General features: G+C 38.2%; 1 protein-coding gene across 1 annotated transcript; it reads left to right on the top strand.

The window, feature by feature from the left end:
- Window positions 1-1,200: 1,200 nt before the first annotated feature.
- On the top strand, window positions 1,201-20,305 carry LOC122068712 (long chain acyl-CoA synthetase 9, chloroplastic). Its single transcript, XM_042632595.1, has 12 exons — window positions 1,201-1,418; window positions 5,194-5,741; window positions 5,990-6,070; window positions 9,064-9,336; window positions 9,971-10,102; window positions 10,223-10,396; window positions 10,511-10,740; window positions 11,105-11,222; window positions 12,840-12,971; window positions 13,078-13,212; window positions 13,282-13,488; window positions 19,875-20,305. The coding sequence occupies exons 2-12, from the start codon at window positions 5,292-5,294 to the stop codon at window positions 20,040-20,042; spliced, it is 2,100 nt and encodes a 699-aa protein (XP_042488529.1). The 5' UTR covers window positions 1,201-1,418; window positions 5,194-5,291; the 3' UTR covers window positions 20,043-20,305.
- The last annotated feature ends 2,940 nt before the right edge of the window (window positions 20,306-23,245 follow it).

The following is a 23,245-nucleotide window of genomic DNA, read 5'->3' as shown; positions in this document are numbered from 1 at the left end:
GTATGAAATTTAATAAATGGTCAATCCAAACCATTTTTAGATATTTTATAATAATCAAGGTTGCCACATAACTAATCCACTTGACGCAACTAGATAGGCCGCCCATAGATACTTTATGAATGGAACAGTTCATACAATTTTTTGTCAAAATGATAAAATGAGAAGGAAAAAAAGAGACTTGATCCTTATTTTATTTTGATTTGAATACAAATATACTAAGGTATATGAATTAAGTATGAAATTTAATAAATGGTCAGTCCAAACCATTTTTAGATATTTTATAATAATCAATGTTGCCACATAACTAATCCACTTGACGCAACTAGATAGGTCACCTATGGATACTTTATGAATGGAACAGTTCATGCAACATTTTGTCAAAAGGATAAAATGAGAAGGAAAAAAAGAGACTTGGTCTTTACTTTATTTTGATTTGAATACAAATATACTCCAACCACAATGGAACATTTTCAATCATTGGTTTATTTTCAAAGTCTAAACAAATCAAATATCACATAATGCATTTAAAGTCTAAACAAATCAAATTTCAAATTGTATAGTGGATAAGAAGTGAGAGGAATCTGGACCCCATATACATACTGACCAATGGGGTGATGAAAATTTTATAATTCTTTCGAAGAAGCGATGATAATTATTATTATTTTTAGATCTATTATCTTATTAAATGGTTGGCCAATAACCAACCTATTGGGCGTTAGTAGGGTCAGCAGTCACCTACTACTTATGTACACAATCATCCATTCGCACAAAATATAAAATAAGGTTTGATCTCACAACCTACCCTCCTGGGCATCAACTCTTGAAGCTGAAGTTGCTATCACTAGGCTAATCTAACGTTCGTAGTGAAGCGATGATTACAATGGAAAACCAACCAATGGGAATGCGAGAGAGGTAAATGACACAATTAGTAATAATTAAAGTATCGAAAGATAGTCTATCAAGAGGAGAGAGAATATGAAAGGGCATTGCACAACCAACATGTTGATTATGTGTTCGTCCATCACTGAAAGAACGAGTTTTCATTCTTTCACCGGTCATCCTAGCTCACCTAAGAATAACAACCAAAAATAAATACCATCTGTATTCCTGGACAACGAATTGTGATCTCTGCACGGACGTTCACCTGCACGCACACACCAACAACTGTTGGGTTAGTTCTGAAACTCAGGCTCTTTCGGTCTCTCACTCCTTCCACGCTCCATCTCGTTATATCCGTCTCTCTCTCTTTCTCTCTCTCTCTCTCTCTCTCTGGTATGGCATTTCTTTGTTAGGGCTCCCATCAACCTTGCTTCCTCAGTTTCACACTAAGCCAAAAATAAGTTCTTATAATCATTCAAATCTTTCTCTTTCACTGTTCAGATCACTCGACTTCGGCATTTTTAGCTGAAAACTCAGAGGTTGATGAATGATACGATGTCTTTGTTTCTTTCCTTTCTTATTGTTTCGCATTCAATCTTTATTGGTTTTGATGTATTTTCTGTGAAATTCATGCTTGTATTTGCCTTTGTTTTTCTGGTTCTTGTTTACTTGCATGCTCCGCAAGTGTTTCTTTTCTGCTGTTGATGAACTATATTCATCGGAGTACTGCAGAATTAAGTTTATGGTTTACTCATTTGCTTACTATGAAATGAATTGAGGTGATGGTGGGTTCATTTTCTGCACTATTGATATTTTATTGGTTGATGAATTTTTACTACTGTAGATGGAGTTAATGGTTGCCACTGTTTCTGCTATTTGATGCCATTGTCTGGTTTGGAGCTTTAGGTTGTACCTTGACCAGATTCTGTGTCATTTTAGCAACACGAAATGATTCTTATGTAAAGTTCATGTTACTAGAATTTGTAGCTTTGGTTTCTATAGTTATTTGTTGCGATGATGATTCTTTCAGTTTCTTGAAATGTTGTATTGGGAATCCAAACAGATTGCACCTTAGAAGACAGAAGCCTTTGTTGAACTTGCCAGGTGATAAAATCTGGTTTATTAATTTTCCAAAATATAGTTTTACATTTTTACTAGACATGTTAAGTAACCTCTATTTCCTTAGACAATGAATAATTCTCGTAACAAAGATTTATTGTTTGAATACTTTGGACCATCCTCGTGAGACCAAATTCTCTACTTTGACTAATCATGCTATAGTGGTCTAACATTTGAATGTGCTGATCAATGTCCAGAAAGCCTAATGCATGGAATCTGTCATTACTTTTGAGGTAAATTTGAATCAATTTGTCAGATGTTTCGAATTATGCCTTGGTGGCTCAATTTTCAAGCTGTGCTATGTTCAGAACTGTCTGAAATTAGCAATCTAAACTGGTGACCATATAGTTTGTTATTCCTCTAGTTAGCATGTGGAGCAACACTAGCCAAAGGTAGTTTATGGTCAGGTCCTAGAAAAAAATTTTTTTTTTTTTTTGGTGATGGGTTATAGACACTGCAAACAAAGGGAATTTATTGAAAGCAACTTGGATTGCATTGACTAGAAAAATGAAGGTTGCTTATTAGTCTGCAATAAAGGGGTATGTATATCAAGACCTATTTTTTCTGCGAATTGGACAGAGATGATCTCGGAATCGCAGTCTTTTTTTATGTCTCTGTTGCTTATTTTTCATTTCTATGCACTCTTCGCTCGCAAGTTTATGTTTATGCTTGTAAACCTTTCATTCAATTTTTTAAGATATTTTGTTTTATTTCCGATCTACAAAAGAAAAAGTAAAGAATAAGGGAAAGGAAAAAAAAGGACCTCCAATGTAAAACCCACAAAACATGAACTCAAAGATTCTGGTTTACATTTACTAGTCTGCCAACCAGATACCCATATTTCAGATCCAAGCAAGGTTTACTATTGACAATATATACAAGATTTAAATAGACTGCTGAGATTATGTTGGAACATTTATCAAAGCACCTAGAAAAATATAATATGAATGCCTAAGATGTTGATTATTATTTATGATAAAATTCCTGGACTTCCTTACATTTATTTACATAGATTTTTAGTTTTGGGTCCCTTTGACCATTAAGTTCTAAAGTACTCTGATGTTAATCTTAGTTATTGGGAAAACCTACTTGGTTAGGTCAACTTGGTTTTGGGTTGAGTACTTGAGCCTGATCAAGTTTCACTATACAGTGTTCTGATGATACAATAAGAAACAGCCAGGAGGTTTGCTAGATGCAGCCACCCTTGAACCAGAGTAAGATGCGTGTATAGCTGGGTTCAAGCTTGCTATTGACATGTCCGTAAAGTGAAGCGCCTCGATGTGTGGGGAGGTTCCAAGCTAGTCATAAGTCGGACTAATGGAAACTGGAAACTGGAAACTGGAAACAAGAAACGAGAAATTGACTCCATGTCAAGAAATGCTCAAGGTTTTTTGTTATCAATTTGATGATATCGTTCTCCTATGTCCCAAGAGTTTCATGGGTCCAGAAGTGGGACAAGTAGAAAATTCTGGGGCAATGCTGAGATATTTTGAAGCTATGGCAGGATTGAGTAAACACTGACTAAAATATTTTTGTTGAAGTCAAGAATATGAAAGCGGAGCTTGTGATTGATGAGCCCATAAATTATGCTGTATTTTTGGGAAAATGCCTTTGATTACGTGGGAATTCAAATCAGGGCTTACCCTTGATTTTCTGTGGTTTTGGACCCAACTTGGAAAGCATGGAGAAAAGAGTTGTAGGCTGGAACATTAGATTTGTATCAATTAGATGCAGGGTTACAATTATACAAATTACTTTTGCATTTGTACTAGTATCTATGATCTCTTTGTTGCTGGCTCATATGTCTGTAGCAAATACATAGTTTTCAAGGCGTCGCCTAGGCGTCTAGGCACCTTGGTCACCTTGGACTCTTTGGTTGTCTAAGCTGGCGCCATGTTGGTGTCGCCTAGTGTCTACACCCCCTCCAAGGAAGTCATTCAGTTTACTGAAAAAAGAAGTCTCTCATAATCTCGTATTTCATACTAATCACAGTGGCTATCTTTCTTCAAGTGAGAGATCAGATCGAGAAACCACCCCCCAAAGGGTGCTGCCTAGGGAGACCTAGATGCCGTGACAACTACGAACAGATAAAATGTAGAAGTTGATATAGGATTTTTATTTGGATGAATGCAAGAGAAGAAGAAAACACCTTTTAACGAGGAGAAAATGGTGTTACAGGTCTAAAAGAAGCTTAGATCTCAGATCGATGGCCCAAAATGAATTCAGTGCTGCTAGGGGAGTGACTGGAGCTTATGCTGGAATCCTCATCCCCGTGAGGGAGGTAGTGGCAGAAAAATGTGGTGTCTCCTTTTTAGGGTTTGGATTCTTGGAAACCTAGAGTGTCTTATGGATGTAGTGTGTAGAACAATACAATGAACTCAATATGAATAATATCTAGGAAAGATATCTTTATGGGTCGGAAAGTGATAAGGTGAAAATTATTGAAGGCACAGATGGGAAAGATAAACATTGTATGGTGACAAAGATTATATGGAGTGGCACAGATAAACATTGCATGGTGGAGATTGTTTTGAAGTCAGAGATGGGAAAATAGATTGGATGCCTTACTTTAGAAGAATTTTTTTGATGGATAAGGAGTTGGAGGAAGTTCTAATTTTCTGTCTATTTTATATAGCAATGGTATTGAGTTTGGTGAAGATGACATGAAAATTTGAGGGGTGGTCCTGGATGATGCTTTACATTGGAATTTTATTACCATTTCCTAAGAATTTGATGAGGAGGAGTAGGAGAAGAGAAGGTTAAGTTAGAGAGAAGCAGAAGGAATTTTGAAGACAATCCTAGAGTTTTCCCAAGAATTCTGCTGACTTTGCCAAGTATTTAACCAAGTAGGCATATGCTTGCGTGGAATCTGTTGGGGTGGGTGGTTAGTTTACTTCCAGCTGGTACTCTATGCTGTATGAATGACATTATTGGAGTGGTATAATTTCTGTTGATAGTTCTATTTTTCATGTTTAGGTCATACAGTTTGTGGGTGGAGCTTTTTGGATACATGAACATTTGTTAGTATCAAGCTTTTTGCACAATGAAATGAATACCTTGTTATTGCTGATTAAACAATAAAAAGGAAGATGTTATCCTTGGATTACTTTCTATTTCAGCTGATTTAATTTCCTTGTTTTTCTGATTCTTGGTGCTAAACCTTGTTCTTTGTCTACAAACCGGCTTCCTTTGCAGATGTCATTTGGAGGCTTGCATGTAAGTGACTGTGTCATTGCATCATAAAGAGTTGGTAGATCCTGCGATATCTGTAGAGATTTGCTCCCATCTCTTGAATGATGAATCCCTATATTGTTGGAGTTCTTGTTCCTCTTGTATTTTCAGTTATCTTTCGCAATAAAAAGAGTGTAAAAAAAAGGGGACTTCCTGTTGATGTTGGTGGGGAACCTGGATATGCAATCCGAAACTATCGTTTTACTGCCCCTGTTGAAACAGCTTGGGAAGATATTTCAACACTAGCGGAATTGTTTGAGCAGTCATCCAAACAGTATGATCATAAGCCCCTCCTTGGAACTCGGAAGTTGATTTCAAGGGAACAAGACGTGAGTGCAGATGGAAGATCATTTGAAAAGCTTCATTTGGGAAGTTATGAGTGGCTGTGTTATCGTGAAGCTTTTGAAGCTGCGTGCAGCTTTGCTTCCGGTTTGGTGCAGTTAGGGCATGGAAAGGGTGAGCGTGTTGCAATATTTGCTGATACACGGGCAGAGTGGTTTATTGCGTTGCAGGTGCTTGTCACGTGTTGTTATTGCATTGTCGTTAAAATTTCCTTTGCTTAAAGTGATTAATGCTTTTGTTTGTGTCGTACGATTAGCTTAAATTTTACAGAAATGTCTTTCGAGTATAATTTCTTTCAATTGCATCTCGGGCTTTGTGGTTATTTATTTTCATGAGACTTGGTCAATAGACCAACTCTGTGATTGCTCATTTTCATGTTAACATGTTGAGTGTTTCTTTTTTTTGTTCCTTTGAGTAGGGTTGCTTCAGATGCAATGTAACAGTTGTCACCATCTATTCATCTCTTGGGGAGGAGGCTCTTTGCCACGCATTGAATGAGGTTTGATTTCTTTCTCTCCTCTGTATTCATTGTCTCTTCTTTTGATTCTATATTACCTAGATATTGCTGCTCTTGCTTTCTAGCGTTGGTTATTGGCTGCTGCTACTCAATGTTTGAAGACTTGTTGGCCTTCCCATGTTAGTTCAATTATTTTTTAGTTTTTGTTGTTGTTTGATGAAATTGGATTTTTTCTTGATGAATTATAGCAAAGAATGTCAATTTTTAGACCTGGAAATATTTTATTCAGTCAATTTGGAGGGAGGATTTGAATTAACCTGCGAGTTAGTTATTTCATGAATGTCAGTGCTGGAAGGCAGCAACACCACATGTGTTGGAAACATTTTCCTTACTTGTTCAAATCTTATGGAATTTTAGGGTTTGAATCTTCCAGTAATGCCTTGTAGATCCAATTTCCATTGGATCTTGTTTGAGATGCTTTCTTGCATTGTTGATTTCGATTTTTTGGAATGCATGGATGTACATAGGGTTATTACTGAGCCAAGATAGGCTTTTATTCTTTACCAAATTTGTGCAGGGTATATTTTGTCCAAATTGAAAACTAGTATACCTTATTCCCCTCATCCCAAAAGTTTCTGCTCGTTCAGATTTCACTTGATTGTTTGACAGTTGCTTACCATTTATGTGCTGCTGCAGTGCTGCTCAGCTGTTGGTATTTCTGCTATCGTCCAACACCATTTCATCTAATCAACGATGGATGGTTTCCATTCTGTTAACTAAATTTGTCTGTTAGATAAGATCTAAGCCTGTCTGTAGCTTATTTTTCCATGTCTTGGAGGAACATGATATTATTGAGCTGGAGAGTGGGCAGTTCTTTAACTAACCTCACTACAAGACCATAATCTCATGCTGTCATTTCCCTGATCTAACTGGTAGCTGTCATCCTGAACCCACTCAACACTGCCAGACCCAATGCACCCAACTGATCTAGGATATGAAGCTTTGAACCCTGGACCTAATTGTTCTGGTTGAGTAAAACCTCTCGCTAATCCTCCCATTATAGGAATCTTATCTTTCTTTTTCGGTCCAGTTACATCAATCATATTCCATCTTTATGCTAGGTTCAGAACTTTCAGAATTTGCTCTCTGCTGAAACTACCAAAATTTTCTGTGAAATTTCCAAAATCTTGGTAAATTTTGCATACAATTTTTGGGAAGAAAATTTCCTGTCCAGGAACGTGGCTCCCGTGCTTGCACTCTTTTGTCTATCTCTCTCCTCTCTGTAATATGACCTGTTGATTGGGTCTCGTGCAGGCATAGAAGCCACACTCCTAGACAGAGACCAATTCCTCTTTTTTTTTTTTTGTGAAACCAAATTTTTTTGGTAATTTTGGAGAAATTTTAGATCTTGATTTATACACTTCTTTATCAACCACAAATTCATTCATTTTTCTTTGTTCAGCCATTATCTGTTTCAGTTGACTATGTACAACCTTGAGCCTGCATTAACTCACTCTTTGCAAATATTGCAGTCCCTGGTCTTTGATGAAAGTTATTAAACCATCTGTTAAATCTTCTTTTCTTGTTGGCTAGCGTATCCATTAGTTTTTTATTTTCCTTCAGTTTCTGTTGGGAATAATCTCACATCACTAACTCTGGGACCTTGGATAACTTCATCTTCCATTTTGGGCCTCTCCTTGTAACAACTTAAGCTTTTGGTTTGTTTAATTCAGCGGTTTCATCACCATCCTTGTGGAAAGATATTGAATAAACTGCATGGAGCTATATGGTTGGTAATTATATACTTCATCTTTTTCACTTCCAATGTTACTTTACTAATGTGTAGCACAACATTCCATGGGTATTTTTTTTTTTGGGATGAATAAATAAATTCATTACCAAGAGGAGAAGAATATACAAGGGAGGAGGGAGGGGGGGGGGAGAGAAGCCTAGAAGGAAACAACCCCGAGGAATTAGGAAAATTACTCTGTAGTATCAGTTTACTATCTTGAAGACACAGTTCTTTCTTATGGATGTCAATTGGTCTACAGAAGAGTTAAATCTTAATTGGTGTGAATTCATTAAACTCTTTCTGTATGACATGTACTGTTAATCTAGATGCCTACTTATGCTGTTTTACTTTGGCATTACAAGAATTAGATCCAAACCTATAATATCTGAAAACTATGTTAATAGTTTCATGTTTTCATGAAGACTACAGTTGAAGTTATAATATATTTCAGTACAAAAATGGGTGGTAAGCGTTGTGGCTTGCCACAGGCTTGGTTGGGTGATTGATGAATTTGAGTAGGGCTGAGCCTGCCCCAGCGCCATGAAGTTCAAATTTGAGCCTGAACTTATCATGGGCCCGCCCAAGTTGCATCCCTACTCATCTGTGTTTTTCCGTTCATGACTTAATGAAATATAGATACTAACAATCAATTATCCTTTTGTGAGGAGCAATTTTATTGAAAGAGAAAGGGAAATACTTTCATAGAACAGTCCACCAAGGGATCAGCCACTTGGGGAGCAGCCTACATCATAATAATATCATGTAGTAGGAAGTTAGTACTACATAATGTACATGCCCCCAAGATAGAAACCTGCTCTTCTCAATGAAAAAAAAAAAAAAAAATCTCCAACTTATCTGCTATCTGATTTGCACTCCTTCGGTCCTTCCTTTGGGGACCATTGAAGAGAACAACCTACCGGAAGTGAATAGATCTGCTGGTATGCGAATAATGCCATGGATCTTTGGAATATTTTCCACATGTATATTCCACCTGTTCAGTGAGGAAAATTTTAGTTTTATTAATGTCACTCTTATTGGTCTGCATGTTAGAATTTCCTTATTTTTTGTAGTAATGAAGTTATTATAGTATCTGTGCTAATATAAATCTGGTAATTGTTCCTTCCTATTTTGCAATTTTATCAATCTGTACGGTTGTTTGTTGATCTTCACTTATTCTGCTCATGGTAAATTGCTAATTATACTTGGACACTGTTTAACTTTATGCTTTATTTTGGTCCTCCAGACAGAAGTTTCAACTCTAATTTGTGGAAGTAAGGAACTGACGAAGCTCTTAAACATTAGTGGACAACTTGACACAGTGAAACGTGTAATATATATGGATGATTATGGAATGCCACCCGACGTTTCTGTCATCGAGAGGAACAGTAGTTGGTCACTCACTTCATTCTGGGAGGTGGAAAAAATTGGTAGAGAAAGTCCTGTCAATGCAGAGTTTCCTGTTTCAGCGGATATTGCAGTTATAATGTACACAAGTGGGAGTACTGGATTGCCCAAGGTGGTAGAAAAATCTGCTTTTTTCTTTCTCTTTCTTTTTTCCTTTTTTTGGTATTAAGCCAGTAAACTGCCTACAGAATGGTAGTTTATGCCTTCTGTTCTTCAGACCATTGAAACTTAAACTTCGCCACTTGGGTGTCATGTGTATCTCATCGTCATTTGGATATAAGTGATAATCATGCTCTATGTTTTGGTTTTATAGTGTTGGAGCCGGATGAATATGATATATGTACTTAGTTTTTGCATGTTGGTAAGGGGGGTTTGCTTGTGTCAAAATGCTATTACGTTCATCAATCAACCCAAAAAGAAAAAGAAAGGATTGATATATCTTTTCGGTTATCATGTTTTTGGTTTCAGACATATCTAAACCACTCAAAATCCTGAGGTTGCCCCTCTCCATTATTCCCCCCCCCCCCCCATTCTTTTTTGTTTGGCTATTCTCTTCTGTTTGTTGATGTTTTTCCTCTCCTTGCTGGGCTTGTTCCTTTGGGCTGTTATCACCCCCTCCTTTTTTCTCCCTTGTATATTCTTCTATTGCTTGGTAATGAATTTATTTATTCATCCAAAGAAAATAACTTGAATTTTTAATGCTGAATCGAAGTCTCTCATATGATTTTAAAATCCATATCCTGTAGGGAGTGATGATGACACATAGAAATGTTCTAGCAACGGCTTGTGCTGTAATGACAATTGTTCCTGGCCTGGGGACCAAAGATGTTTATATGGCCTATCTACCTTTAGCTCATGTTCTCGAAATAGCAGCTGAGGTATGAAACATTTCCTGAATTGATTGGATTCTGCAGTTTGAGTACTTCAGTTGGCATTTTGAGCCAAATCACTTAGCTTTCTGAGAATGTGGGTTACCAATTTTGCTGTTTGTATTTTAGACTGTAGTAGTTGCTGCTGGAGCTTCCATTGGATATGGGTCACCTTTAACTCTTACTGATACATCAAACAAGATTAAGAAGGGTACAAAAGGGGATGCTTCTACATTGGGACCAACAATAATGGCTTCGGTGCCTGCCATTCTTGATCGTGTTCGAGATGGTGTGCGGAAGCAGGTTTGCCATCATGCACGAATGCATATCTAAAACCCTCTTTTTGATAAATTTGGTTGATTTCTGAAAGTAAGGTCTTTTTCTAATGTTTCATAAGGTCTTTTTCTAATGTTTCAGGTAGACTTGAAAGGGGGACTATCAAAGAAACTCTTTGATGTTGCATATGGGCGTAGATTGTCTGCAATAAATGGTAGTTGGTTTGGTGCATGGGGCTTGGAAAACATTTTATGGAATTTGCTTGTGTTTAGAAAGGTTAGAGCAATTCTGGGTGGCCGCATCCGTTTTGTGCTTTCTGGTGGAGCTCCTCTTTCTGCTGATACACAGAGATTCATCAACATATGCCTTGGGTTAGTATGGCCTAAGTGGATTTTCATTGACCATAATTCTTATCTTTGGTTTATACTTGTACTTATTGCAGTCATGCATGGATGCTGTGATGGGTCATTAGCTGCCTACATCATGTCCCTGGCAAGTACCTGGCAGAAAGGGGCTGCTTGGTGGCTTGTAGGCATGGCCAGGCGGTTATGTGACACAACAAAATGTTTCAAACAATTAGGTCAAGCAGATAACTTAATTGTGGGACCAAATAGTGAAACCATAATTGCTTATAGAAGTGGGAGGGAGTGTAACTCCTTCCATTAATACATTATCTGTCTGTTTATGATCCTTTACTGCAGTATGACCAGTATAGAGTTTACGTTTTCTTTTCAGAGCTCCAATTGGGCAAGGATATGGTCTCACTGAGACTTGTGCGGGTGGTACCTTTTCTGAAGTTGATGATCCATCTGTAGGTCGTGTTGGTGCTCCACTTCCTTGCTCATTTATCAAGGTAAGGAATGGGAATATCCCTTTTCCAGTCTGGTTGGCATATTCAGTAACACAGTCACTCTTTTTATCTTCAGGGGGGTTCCACTTTTGGTTTGGAAAAAATATAAACACTTCTGAAAATCACTGAGAACTTAGTGAACCTAATATGTATAAGCTCATTAATCATTATCTAAGAGTAATTTATCTATTCTTTATACTGAAATAAGATCTATTCTTTGTATTGAATCAGCTAATCTTTAACACTTAGATGTCAATAATCTGTCCTCACATTATTCTTCAAAAGAACATTTTCAGTAGGCCTGCATAATATATTTGCTATCCCTTTTGCCTTTGCTCTTTCTTCTCACCTTACTCACAAATTTGGCATTTTTATTTCTTTGGTAATAACATTCATTTGATATCACAGTTTCCTGAGAACGAAGTGGTGCCTTAAATTTTTGTGACTCTTCATTAGGATATATAGATTTGTTTGGAAAAATGTTTTCTGCAAAATCAAATTCTCATTGTAAAAACTTATTTTCTATTTCTATGTCAACTGTTTTTTCGTTGACTAATTGAGGAAAAGAATCCAGCCATATGATGGAGTTTGTGTCCTTGGTGGCAATTTGTATCATTAACCAAGATACTATCACATTTGTATCATTAACCAAGATACTATCACCTTTCTTTTAAATTTCTTTTGGTGGGGGTTGTGGGTAGCATCCAAATAATCAAATCAAGAGTTGTTTTCGAAAATTTGTGCAAAATATTTTCAATTAAAATAAAATGGGAGTCTTGTCTTGGAAGATTAATTTGTAGTTACATTCTTTTTTGTATCTTTTGATCATCTCTTCTTCTTCTTTTCCTTCCAGATTGTACATTACATAGAAGCATATTTAGGTCGATTGATTATGGAAAAGAATCCAACCGTGGGTGGCAATCATATGATTGACGAAGATAATACCATGTTCTTTTTGGAGGGGGGGCTGGAAGTAACATCTAGCAAATTAACTGTGTAGTTTTTTTCCATATTGAAGTCTAGTAAAATAATTTGTGGAACATCCATATGCATTTTCCCTTTGCTTTTAAGACATTTGTTGTCAAGTGTTTCCTGTCTAACAAATGAAGCCTCTGGAACAGGATTCCATACCCTGATAATAGGATAGGTTGAGAACAAGTTATACAACTCTACATGATGGTTGTAATGAGTTTCTGGGTAGGGGCTGGGACAATTTGTGCCCATGGATGGAATATGCAAAACGAGTTTCCTCTGGTCCTCTTTTTTATTCATCAATTTTATTAGCAGACGAGAATCTTATTTAATTTTTTGGATGAACAATGAAAATTTATTTAGTAGGTAGAAAGAGTGTGAAGTACATTCTATAGGCCTGAAACCACAGAGTGCCCCAAGGCGGTTGTCCAGCAAGGGAGCTAAAGAACCCAACGGGGCCTGGACATCAAGGCGACTAGGGGGTTCCTTGGCACCCATGGCAGTCGTCCAGCAAGAGGCACCAAGGAACCTGAGCCTAGGCGAAACCTTGACAACTATGATGATATTAACTAAATTTCGTTTGATACGTAATCTATATTGAATAATCTAATTGATAAAGATTAAAGGCTTAATCATGACTTTTTGCAGTTGGTCGATTGGCGTGAGGGAGGATATTTAACTAGTGATTCACCAATGCCTCGGGGAGAAATAGTTATTGGTGGTCCAAATGTTACGCCAGGCTATTTCAAAAATGAGGAGAAAACAAAAGAAGTATACAAGGTAGAGTGTCAAAGTTTTTGATTTTTTTGGGTCCATAGTTGGGGAAACCCTCCAAAAGAAAATTTCATGTGGTGTGCTAACTTTGGGCTGATTCCAATTTTAAAAGGATGACGAGAGAGGAATGAGGTGGTTTTACACTGGTGACATCGGGCAATTTCATGGTGATGGTTGCCTTGAAATAGTTGACCGTAAGAAGGATATAGTGAAACTTCAACATGGGGAATATGTTTCTCTTGGGAAGGTATGGGTTGTATAGATTGTGTCTTTTTGTAATAATGTCAGAACTTTACCCTTATTTTGCTCCTTGCAGGTGGAGGCTGCTCTGATTGTGAGCCCCTATGTCGACAATATTATGTTGCATGCTGATCCATTTCATAGTTACTGTGTGGCTCTCGTGGTGGTTTCTCAAAACATATTAGAAGATTGGGCTACTAGGAAAGAAATCAGTTTTACTGATTTTTCAGTTTTATGCCAGGAAGAAGCAGCCATTAAGGAAGTGCATGGGTCCCTCGTAAAGGTTGGCATGTCAACTTATAAAATTTCCTAGTCTTCATTGATAATATCATGATTCAGAGGACTTTTAGTTTCAACTGTCGTGAATTTGTTGTCCAGAAAAAAAAAATTGTCCAATTGAATTTACCCCCACCACATGTATTCTCAAACATGTTCCATATGCCAAAAGACTATCACCGTATTTTAATTTATTTCATTAGAGCTGAAACAGCCTTCCAACTTCCATGGTTTTGATGGCTGTGCCTCTAGTATAGATGTGATTATTGGGGAATTTAACCATTAATGTTATAATTAGATTAAGCCTATCCAGGGTTTCGTAGGGAATTGATTTATGTGATAAAGAAAGTTTTGCTTTTCAGTCTTTCCTGGGAAGATTATAGAGAAGGGTCCTGGGAAACTCCACTTATCATGAAAAAAATAGTTCTTAAATTCTGGGAAAGAGATTTTGACCCTTGGAAGAGGAAAAATGTTAAGAGGGGAGTCCCTGATATATTGATCATATTCCTATCCATTATATTACATTACTTGGTATGTTTATTTTAAAATTTATTTAATTTTTTAAGTATGGCACATGATGAAGTCTGCTTGACCTCCAATTCTCACTCTTTAGATAAGATTTGGGGCTCCATCTCCTTTGATGTCAAGGCAAAAGTCTCTCGGATCTCTACCACATGTTCCCCCACTCCTAGAAATTGTCATCAGGAGTGGTCCTCATTTTTTAGCTGTCTCCTCTTTTCCTCCCCCCCCCCCACTTTTTTGATTGGGGTTGTATTTTTCTTCTTCTCTTGACAATGAATTATTTATTCACGTAAAAAAAAAGTCTGCTCGACACCTCCAAACTGTCATGAAGTTCAGAAACACTGAAAGATTCAAAGAAATGGCCTTACAGTATGAAGGGCTATTCCTTAATAAACTTCTGAAGACTACATTTGTTGTGACTCTGAATTCAAGGAATGTTTATGATTCCATGGACATTAAGATCAATTTGAACTACTCACATAGCTTTCTCAATAGCCCCATCATGATCTTTCCTCTCGAACTACTCTTCTAATACCAATGGTTTGGGTTATGTGGACCCTTCAAAGGTCCAGATCACTGAAGTCTCTTCCTCCTCTCAGTTCATTCATCTCTCCATCTCTGATCCAAATGGGGGTTTGTTATTTATGGGCTTAACCGAGCCCTTGATAGGACGCTCTTTGGGATGACATTAGGAATCTCTTGATGTAAGGTTGGTTCACCCAAGGCAAATAACCCCAATTGTTTATAATTCCAACCCAAAATCAATCACCTAATCAGCTAGGTCTGATTTCTGTACAACAATGACTCCCCAATAAGTTGTTGGGATAAGGCTTTGTTGTTGTTGTTGTTGTAATGACTCCCCAAAAAATCAGAAACTGACTCCCACAAAATAGACCAATCGGCTAGGGCTGAATGGGAATAAAATTCCAGAAACAAACACCTCTATTCAGATGGTAACTAGTACTCAAATAACACCCAGAATAATCTTTTAATAACCAAGATTTAACCCCCAAAGAATGCTCTGAAAATAGGAACAGAATAGCAATACCTGAACTTGGAGACCTTAGCTCAAACTTTGAGAAACCAATAACTTAAAAACTGAACTACTAGTGAGGCTGAAACTGTGGTCAAATATAGATGACAATGACCCCAACAAACCCTGAAATCCCAACCCAAATTGTTGGAAAGTTGAGTTATGTAGACCTCCCAAGAATTAGAGATCCGGGCCAAGAAAAGGGGCAAGCTGTTGGTCGAAGACTCCTCCTAATACCCTTTGGTATCCCTCCAAATATGAGCCTGATTGGCTGTTTGAATATGGAGATCTGAATATCTGATGGTTCTTGCTTAAGGATCAAAATAGGAAACTTCTGAGTCTGCTCGAAGAATCACTGATAACCTCTGTGGGAGCTCCTCTCTTGGTCCAGTGTCTCCTTTGGGGTGTCGATCAATCCCATGAAAGCTTGAGCTAATCTGGTCAAGGGTTGGGGAGATATGCTAGCTTGATTCCTGTTCAGTAAATCCACCAGAACAGAATCGATTGGCTGTTGTGTCTTCTGGTCTTCCACGTTAGCGTTTATGATTGGATGGTGATCTTTGTAACAAACTCTCAACAAACAAGTATCTGAATAACAGAAAAGAATGAAGGAAGAAAACAGAAAAGGGGAATTGATAGAGAGGTTGAGACGGGTGGAGAAGAATCAGGGAATGGGCACTCACCCCTAAGGTTTTGGGTAACACCCCTCAAGGGATTAGGCATCTCACCTCTCAATAGCAGCCTTTCAGCCAAGAGTTTTCACTCAAACAATTCATTAATCAACTTCTGTTCTTAGTACAATCGATGGGTGCCTCTTTATAGGCTTACATAGCTGATTTCTGAAATAGGAAACTGTAAATAGAACCTTCTAATTTATCCTCTAACTTGCTAACCAAGTAGGAGTAAATTAGTAACTAACAACTGAACATAAAAAGGGAAACTAGCGTAAGTTACAAATTAGAAACTAATTGACTGAGAAAATAGGAAACTAACTTGGACAATCAAAACGGAAACTAAATTCTAGGCTATCTTGGCCAATTCGATGGCTGCTGGAGCTCTTTCCTTGAGACTGCTTTTCAGCAATAAGAGACGGCTGTATGGGTCTTCTAGAAGATCGTTTTGAAGACAAACTGGAGGCCAAAGCACTGCTGGTCGATGGGAAGATGGGCTGCTGCTGAACTGGCCTGAAGGACAAAGAAACCACATAACTACCTAAATCTTGGCTGAGAAGTTGCCGTCCAATCTTGGACCAGCAGCCTCTTCCTTGTGCAAGCTTGATCTACATCACCTCTCCTAGGTTGGCTCCCCTCCCTTGGGGCTGGGGAGGAGACTTCAATGTGGTTCGGTTTGCCCATGAAAAGCATGATGGTTCTTCTATTGATCCCACCTTCGTTGACGCTTTCAACTCCTGCTTGGAGGACACCAGCTTGAACAACCTCAGATTGTCTGGCATCCAGTTTACTTGGCATAACAAGAGATTTGATGAAAACTGTATTGCTTGTAAAGTTGATAGAGTCTTGGTCAATAAAGCTTGGATTTCTTGCTTTCCCTCATCCCATGCCACTTTCGACCTCCTGATCATCTCCGATCACTGGGCCATCTCCCTTTTTGTCTAGCCCTCTGTTTCATTCGGCCCTAAGCCCTTTAAATTCTTCGACATGTGGGCCCTCCACAATGGTTTTTTCCCTGTCATCAAGATAGCTTGGGAAATTCCTATCCACTGCTTTTCCTCCCCTCTCATTGCCTTCACCTGGAAGCACAAAAATGTTAAATGAGCCTTAAAAGCTTGGAACTCCACCTTTGGCAATATTTCTTCCCGCATCTCCGCTTGTGGAGACAAACTGGAGATCATCAATCCCATATCCAATTTGATGTCCTCAACCCTTCCGTAGCATATGATAAGAAGGATCTCTCTCTTGAACTCTCCTTCCTCCTAGCTTAAAAAGCGAGCGTCCTCAAGCAGCAAAAATCACACATCAAATGGGTGGAGACTCCAACTCTGCTTATTTCCATAAATCCATGAAAGCCAGGACTAACTCCAATTCCATTCCCTTGCTCTCGGTCAGAGATAGGTCCCTCCTCAATCCTAAAGGCATCAAGGCCAAGGGTGCCTCCTACTTCTCGGCAAGGTTCAAGAACTCGTTTTGTTTTGGTGGTTTTGAAATACCAAAATTTTTCCGTAATGGTGTACTTTTTCCCATGTGTTTTCGCTGCCATTTTGGGGGCTAATGGCTGAAGTGGCTGAAATGAGCGTAACGAAATGACCAAGATGGCTGAAATTTCGATGAAATAGTGGATTTTTTTGGCCGAAATGAACGATTTTGGAAACGAAATGACGGAAATGTGACCAAGATGACCAAAACTATGTACTTTTATATTTTGTATCCCATTTCTTCTCTGGAAAAAAAATTTTTGAAATATCCGAGAGTTCGACGTTTTTTCGAACCTTGCTTCTTAGACATTTTTTGTCCTCCCCCTCCCTCCCCGCTAGATCATTTCCCCCCTCTTCTTTTTAGTAAATTCATTCCCAGCCATCTCTCCTCCCTTCAATCGATTGCCACTGATTCTGAAATCTTAGCTACCATCCACTCTCATAAATCCAACAAAGCTTCGGGCCTTGATGGTTTTAGCATAGGCTTCTTCTCTTCCTGCTAGGATATCATTGGGTTTGACCTCTCCAAAGCCATCAAGAGCTATTTCTTCTACCCCTCCCAAATCCATGGTGTCAATCATACCTTTCTTTGTCTTATCCCTAAAAAAGAGGGTGCTTCCTCCATATCTGACTTCAAACTCATTTCCCTCCGTAACCTTCTGTACAAATTCGTAGCTAAGATTTTCGCCAACTGTCTTCAGTTCGTTATTGACTCCCTTGTCAATGCCAACCAATAAGCCTTCATTGTTGGTCGGAGCATTGCGGATAACATGATCCTTTGCTATGAGATTGTGCGAGGGTTACAGAAAAACCCGTTCCCCTACTGCCCTCCCCAAAATTTTGACATCCATAAGGCCCTTAACTCCATTTGATGGGATTTCATTTCCAAAGTCTTGCTAGTAATGTCTCTTCCCCCGATATTTGTTAATTGGATCCACTCCTGCATTTCTTCTTCAAGATTCTTTGTCCTTATGAATGGCTTCCTAGCTGAGTACTTTTCCTCCTCTGTGGGCATCAAGCAAGGCTTCCCTCTCTTCCCTTTCCTCTTCTGCCCCTTGAAGTCCTCTCCAAATCCATTCAATCCCTCACCGATGAGCTCCTCAACTTCCCCATTCCTAAATGTAAGTCCCTTAAACTTACCCATCTTGCTTTTGTAGATGACTTCATGATCTTCTCCAAGGCTGACCCCCTCTTCATTGAATCAATCATGTCCTCCCTCCATCACTTTGAATCCCTTTCCTGCCTCCGCATTAATCTTCTCAAATCTCACATCTTTCTAGCTGGAGTTCTTGAGGAGTCTAAATCTTGTCTCCTTGAGCTCACTGGATTCTCCCTTGATCTCTCCTAGTCAAATACCTAGGTCTCCCTCTTTTCACCTCTAGGTTGACAACCAATTATTGTGCCCCTATATTGGATCATATTCGCAAAAGGCTCCAGCTTTGGAAAGGAACCTTTCCTTTACTGATCGTCTAGATATTCTATCGGTCCTTTAATCCTCCTACATTTACTGGTCGGGAGTCTTCCAGCTTCCAAAATCTATCATCAAGACCATCGAATCCCTCTTTTTCTCCTTTCTCTGGAAAGGGATCAACTCCTCCAAATTCCTCGACCCCATTCGTTGGTCTGTTTGCCTCTCTAAGGTAGTAGGAGGCTTGGGGTTGAGAAAGATCGAAGATGTCAACAGTGCGGGCATTCTTCAGCTTATCTAGAGGCTAGTCTCCAAACAAAATAGTGTATGGGTTTCTTGGTTCTACTCTTCACATCTCTTCTTCGTAAGGACTCTCTATGGACCACTCCCTTGGTCCCGAATGCCTCCTGGGGGTGGTGCAAAACCCAAGGCCCATAGAACCCATCCATGGGCCAAAATAAAGTCTCCTCATGTCCAATTGAACAATCTGAACTGTATCAATTGGAGATTAAAGCAAATTTGTTGAAACTACAGATTGTTAATGTGTATGAAGTGGGTAGGATGCTGAAACCATTTGAAAAGATGAAATATGGTTTTCCTAGAGCAAACATTTGGGACTCTGATGTGACAATTGCATCAAAATCTGGTAGCATTTTTAAATGTTTCTCTTTTTGTGCCAGCAGAGATCCCATCTGAGCAAAGAAAAGTGCTCATTGAAGGAGAAGAATGCTAGCTTCCCATTAATTAATGAGTCTAAGCATTATATACTCTCAAAAACATTGGGTGTTCTATGATTACATTGTTGGCTGTTGCTTTCCTAAATTGTATGGGTCATTTGCTTACAAAATAATCTACTGCCCCTGCAGCGTTCTTGTATACTCAGTTGCTTGCAACTCATTGTTCGTTTAGTGCTACCTCTCCTTTTTTGGTGAAACCCAAAAGGTGGTGGTTAATTTGGACCTTTTATAATAATTTGTTGGGGAAAATTGTGTTTAGAACGAATTGTACAGCTGTAGGAGTTGTTCCTTTTTTTTCGTTTCTATTTTTGTGAAGATGTAGGAGTTGTCTAATTGCAGCATTAAACAAAAAGGCACATCAGCTGCCCACCTTTTTTTTTTTTCCTGTAACTTAACCTAGTAGATAATGTTATGCTTAATGTGTGCACCTTTTGCAAACGGTATGCTTCTGATATTGATCGAAATCTGAGTACTAGAGAGACAAAATTAGAAAAGAATGTTGACTGATTCTCTCTCATTCCCCCCCCCCTTTATTTTACAGGCTGCAAAGACTGCTCGCTTGGAGAAGTTTGAGATCCCTGCCAGGATCAAATTGCTTCCTCATGCATGGACTCCTGAATCTGGCCTAGTCACTGCTGCTCTCAAGCTCAAAAGAGAAGTCATTAGGAAGGCATTTGCTGAAGAACTCTCGAAATTATATGAATCCTAGATATCACAATTTCTTCGAGGTCAAAACTATCGAGTATCGATCTTTGGAGGCTATATAGTTTCTTGACAGGTTGATGTATGCCTGTCCTGATATATTATTTACTTGTCTTCGTCTATGCCTTGACAGTTTTCCAAATTTTAGTTTCTTTCCCAATCCTTTCTTTTAAGCTAGAAATAGATGTTGATATGATCATTCCTGCTGGTCTTGGGCGATGTTGCCTTGGGTTCTTCGGAGACAGTAATGAGAAAAGCCTTTCAGTGTCACATTCTTTACCTTTGGTGCATGGTTCTAGGCTTGCTGGAACAGACTCGACGAAATCAAGCTGCAACTGTTCCCACCTTATTAATGCAGGTAGAAGTTTTAAATGTTTTACCAGATAGAAGTATAAAAGGAAGAAAAAATGTCACAGTACTACTAGTGTAAGTATTCTGAAATTATTCTATTCAGGCTGTTCTAGTCTATATTGTGATACACAGCTTCTCGGTTAGGAGGGTAGAACTTCTCTTCGGATCCGGCATCACAGAGATTTCTAAATCCGAGTATAGCTGATCCAAGAGGGGATCTGTATTTCAGAGCTGATCTGGGATGTCGGTTCACATAGACGTAGCCCTATTGAGGCTAGCCCGTCCACGAAATTTAGCCACTATTTTAGGGCTATTTAAGAAGGGTTTTTTTTAGAGGAAAAATTAATTAGATAAAACATCAAGAACATTAATGTTGTCATTACATACAATAAGGATTTCTTGCTTTGCATATTCTTGTGAGCTATGTTGGCCAAAAGAACCACTTCATTGGTGGACGTGAGTCAAAAAGATAACGAGTAGAGAGGGTGTTATAGGCATCAAGAAAGAGGGGATGATGCTTACAGGCCATAAGGTGGTGGTTTGGTCAATTTATTTTCAGTTTTTGATGAATTGCATTAATCACACAGCAGTACAAAACTTCAAAAAGCACCTCTCTAACTTTTCCTGCTATTATTTGCAATATCATCATCCATCATCCATCACCACTTTCGTGTAGTCCATTTTAAAATTGCATTTCATTACTTTTGTTTTTAATTTGTTTTGGGGAAGAGTAATCTGTCTGGGAATGTTGCCCTTGCACTAGTACAGGTCCAATGAGAGGGCAAGCAAAAATATCAACGGGGCAGAATTTTTTGCCCTTGCACTAGTGCAGGTGCAATGAGAGTGCAAGCAAAAATATCAACAGGCAGAATTTTGACGTTTTGTGGGGGACAAGGCAGTCATTTTGCCTCACTGTCTCTGGTGCAGACACTGCTTTCGGACAGAGTTTTTTTTTTCCGCACTTATTATTTTTTTTCGCAACTCTAGTTTTATTCTACTTGCATGTCCTCTTCCGTGTACGTAATGGAAATACATGAATAACCCAAAAGGGTACTTAACAGGTTTTTGGCTTCAAGAGCGTGTCCAATGTTGAGATAGAGGAGAGAATTACCTAGATCTCACAACGTAGTGAGAATAGCCTCTCCACCCCTATGTTAAACTCCAAGAAGCTGAAAAGCTTTCTAGATATAAATTTGTGCATCTTGGAGCACTGTAAGTGGGTATCTAGCCATTTATTCTCATAAACATTTTGATTCCAAACATTACTTCATAATTATAACTAAATGTTTACCTTTACTTTTATTTTATCGATCAGAGGCTCAGAGCAATATCAGAACAAAAACATATATTGGTGAGCCTATCCATGTTTTAATCAACTCACATGTCTACTCATTTGACTCAAAATGTTTTTTGGCCCCCCTCTAACCAACCCCCACCAATTTTTTTCCTCTAAATGTTCTTAGTAAAATTTTCCAAATCAGCTTAAGACTATATAGGATTATTTCTGACATTCTTTAAATTTTTCCATTAGTCTCTTAAGCAAATAAATAGCTTCAATTGTTGGTGACCTAAAATTAAACCAAGTTTTTTTTTTTTATATGATATATAACTTTTTTGTTTCAATTTTTTTTTTCAACTACTCTCCCAAAATTTTTATAATACAAGTCATAAGATTTATTCCTCTACAATTAATATAACTTTGAATATCACCCTTATTTTTATAAGCATTTCGATTATAATAATTTTGAACAACTTTATTAACTAAATGGTTCCACCAATTCATAAAACCTTTCAAAAAATCTGCAAAGTACCTATGATATACGCCACAATTAAAATATATCATACTCTCCTTTTTACTCATTTTAGCTAGGTTAATCACTCTTTGGTGCCTAATTTTGGTGTAAAGATCTTCATATATGATTTTACAGTAATTTAAAATTATTTATCCCAGGAAATCCTCTCTCTCTCTCTCTCTCTCTCTCCCACAAAAAATTAAAATTGATCAAAACAATTGTTGATTTTCCAAATGCCCAGGTATACTTGCGGAAGATTTTTTTTTTTTTTTGTGATCCAAGCATTATCGTAAAGTTTGTTCTAAGTACTATCTAGTGGTATAGAATTTAGGTATTGACAATTTTGGTAAAAAAAAAAAGGGTGGGTGGTAGCGGAACGTACGTTTTGCCAAGTTATTCTTACGTTCTTCTATTTGTATCCATAGATTTAATATGAGTGTAGTCACAATCGTCCAAGGTGTTTTCACCCGATGAGTGGTTGTTGGATGTCACAGTGAGGACCTCTCATCATCATCATCATCCCATTCACCTATTCCAAAGTCCTGTCTCTGTTCGTCCTTCAAAGACCTAACCAAGCTCTACTCTTCTTCTTCTTCTTCGCCACATGGGTCACTTCCACTGATGTGGCTGTATCTCTTTCCCTCTCTCCGGAAGCCAGAGTAACATGATCTGTTTTGCTTAGATTTATAGAATAAAAGCCACATGTTTTAGAGCCTTACTCCACCATGGTGTTTTTCTTTGTTTGAGTGCTTGTAGAGCCTTAATAGAAAAATCAAATATTTGTCCTTTCCTTAATGTCTTGGTTCAACGGTAAGGTACGAATGTTGGGATCTCTCGACATTCTCAGGTTCCATAGCCTTGTGCACCGACTGCCTAAAATGGTTTCCATGACATCTTTCAAAGAGAGGAAACGACTCCAATATTAGATTTTTTGCTTAGTAGGCTAAGGAAACAAGGAAAGAAACTCCAATGGTTGTGATCTTAGGGAACCAAACTACTTTGTTGTAGAGATTGATGGCCCCCATGAGGGATGTCGGTTGCCCCACACCATTGCCCCATCAGGGAT

Source organism: Macadamia integrifolia, chromosome 2 (genome assembly GCF_013358625.1).
Source record: "Macadamia integrifolia cultivar HAES 741 chromosome 2, SCU_Mint_v3, whole genome shotgun sequence".
Classification (NCBI taxonomy): Eukaryota; Viridiplantae; Streptophyta; class Magnoliopsida; order Proteales; family Proteaceae; genus Macadamia; species Macadamia integrifolia.
Note: the sequence above shows the minus strand (reverse complement) of the source record. Positions and strands in the feature narration are given on the sequence as shown.

What these genes read in the sequence shown, in the direction of transcription:
- LOC122068712 (XM_042632595.1), top strand. Translation starts at nt 5,292, where the DNA reads ATGATGAATCCCTATATTGTTGGAGTTCTTGTTCCTCTTGTATTTTCA. An exon ending in TTCTCGAAATAGCAGCTGAG is followed by an intron (nt 10,103 to 10,222) that starts GTATGAAACATT and finishes TTTGTATTTTAG; the next exon opens with ACTGTAGTAGTTGCTGCTGG. An exon ending in TGCATGGGTCCCTCGTAAAG is followed by an intron (nt 13,489 to 19,874) that starts GTTGGCATGTCA and finishes TTTATTTTACAG; the next exon opens with GCTGCAAAGACTGCTCGCTT.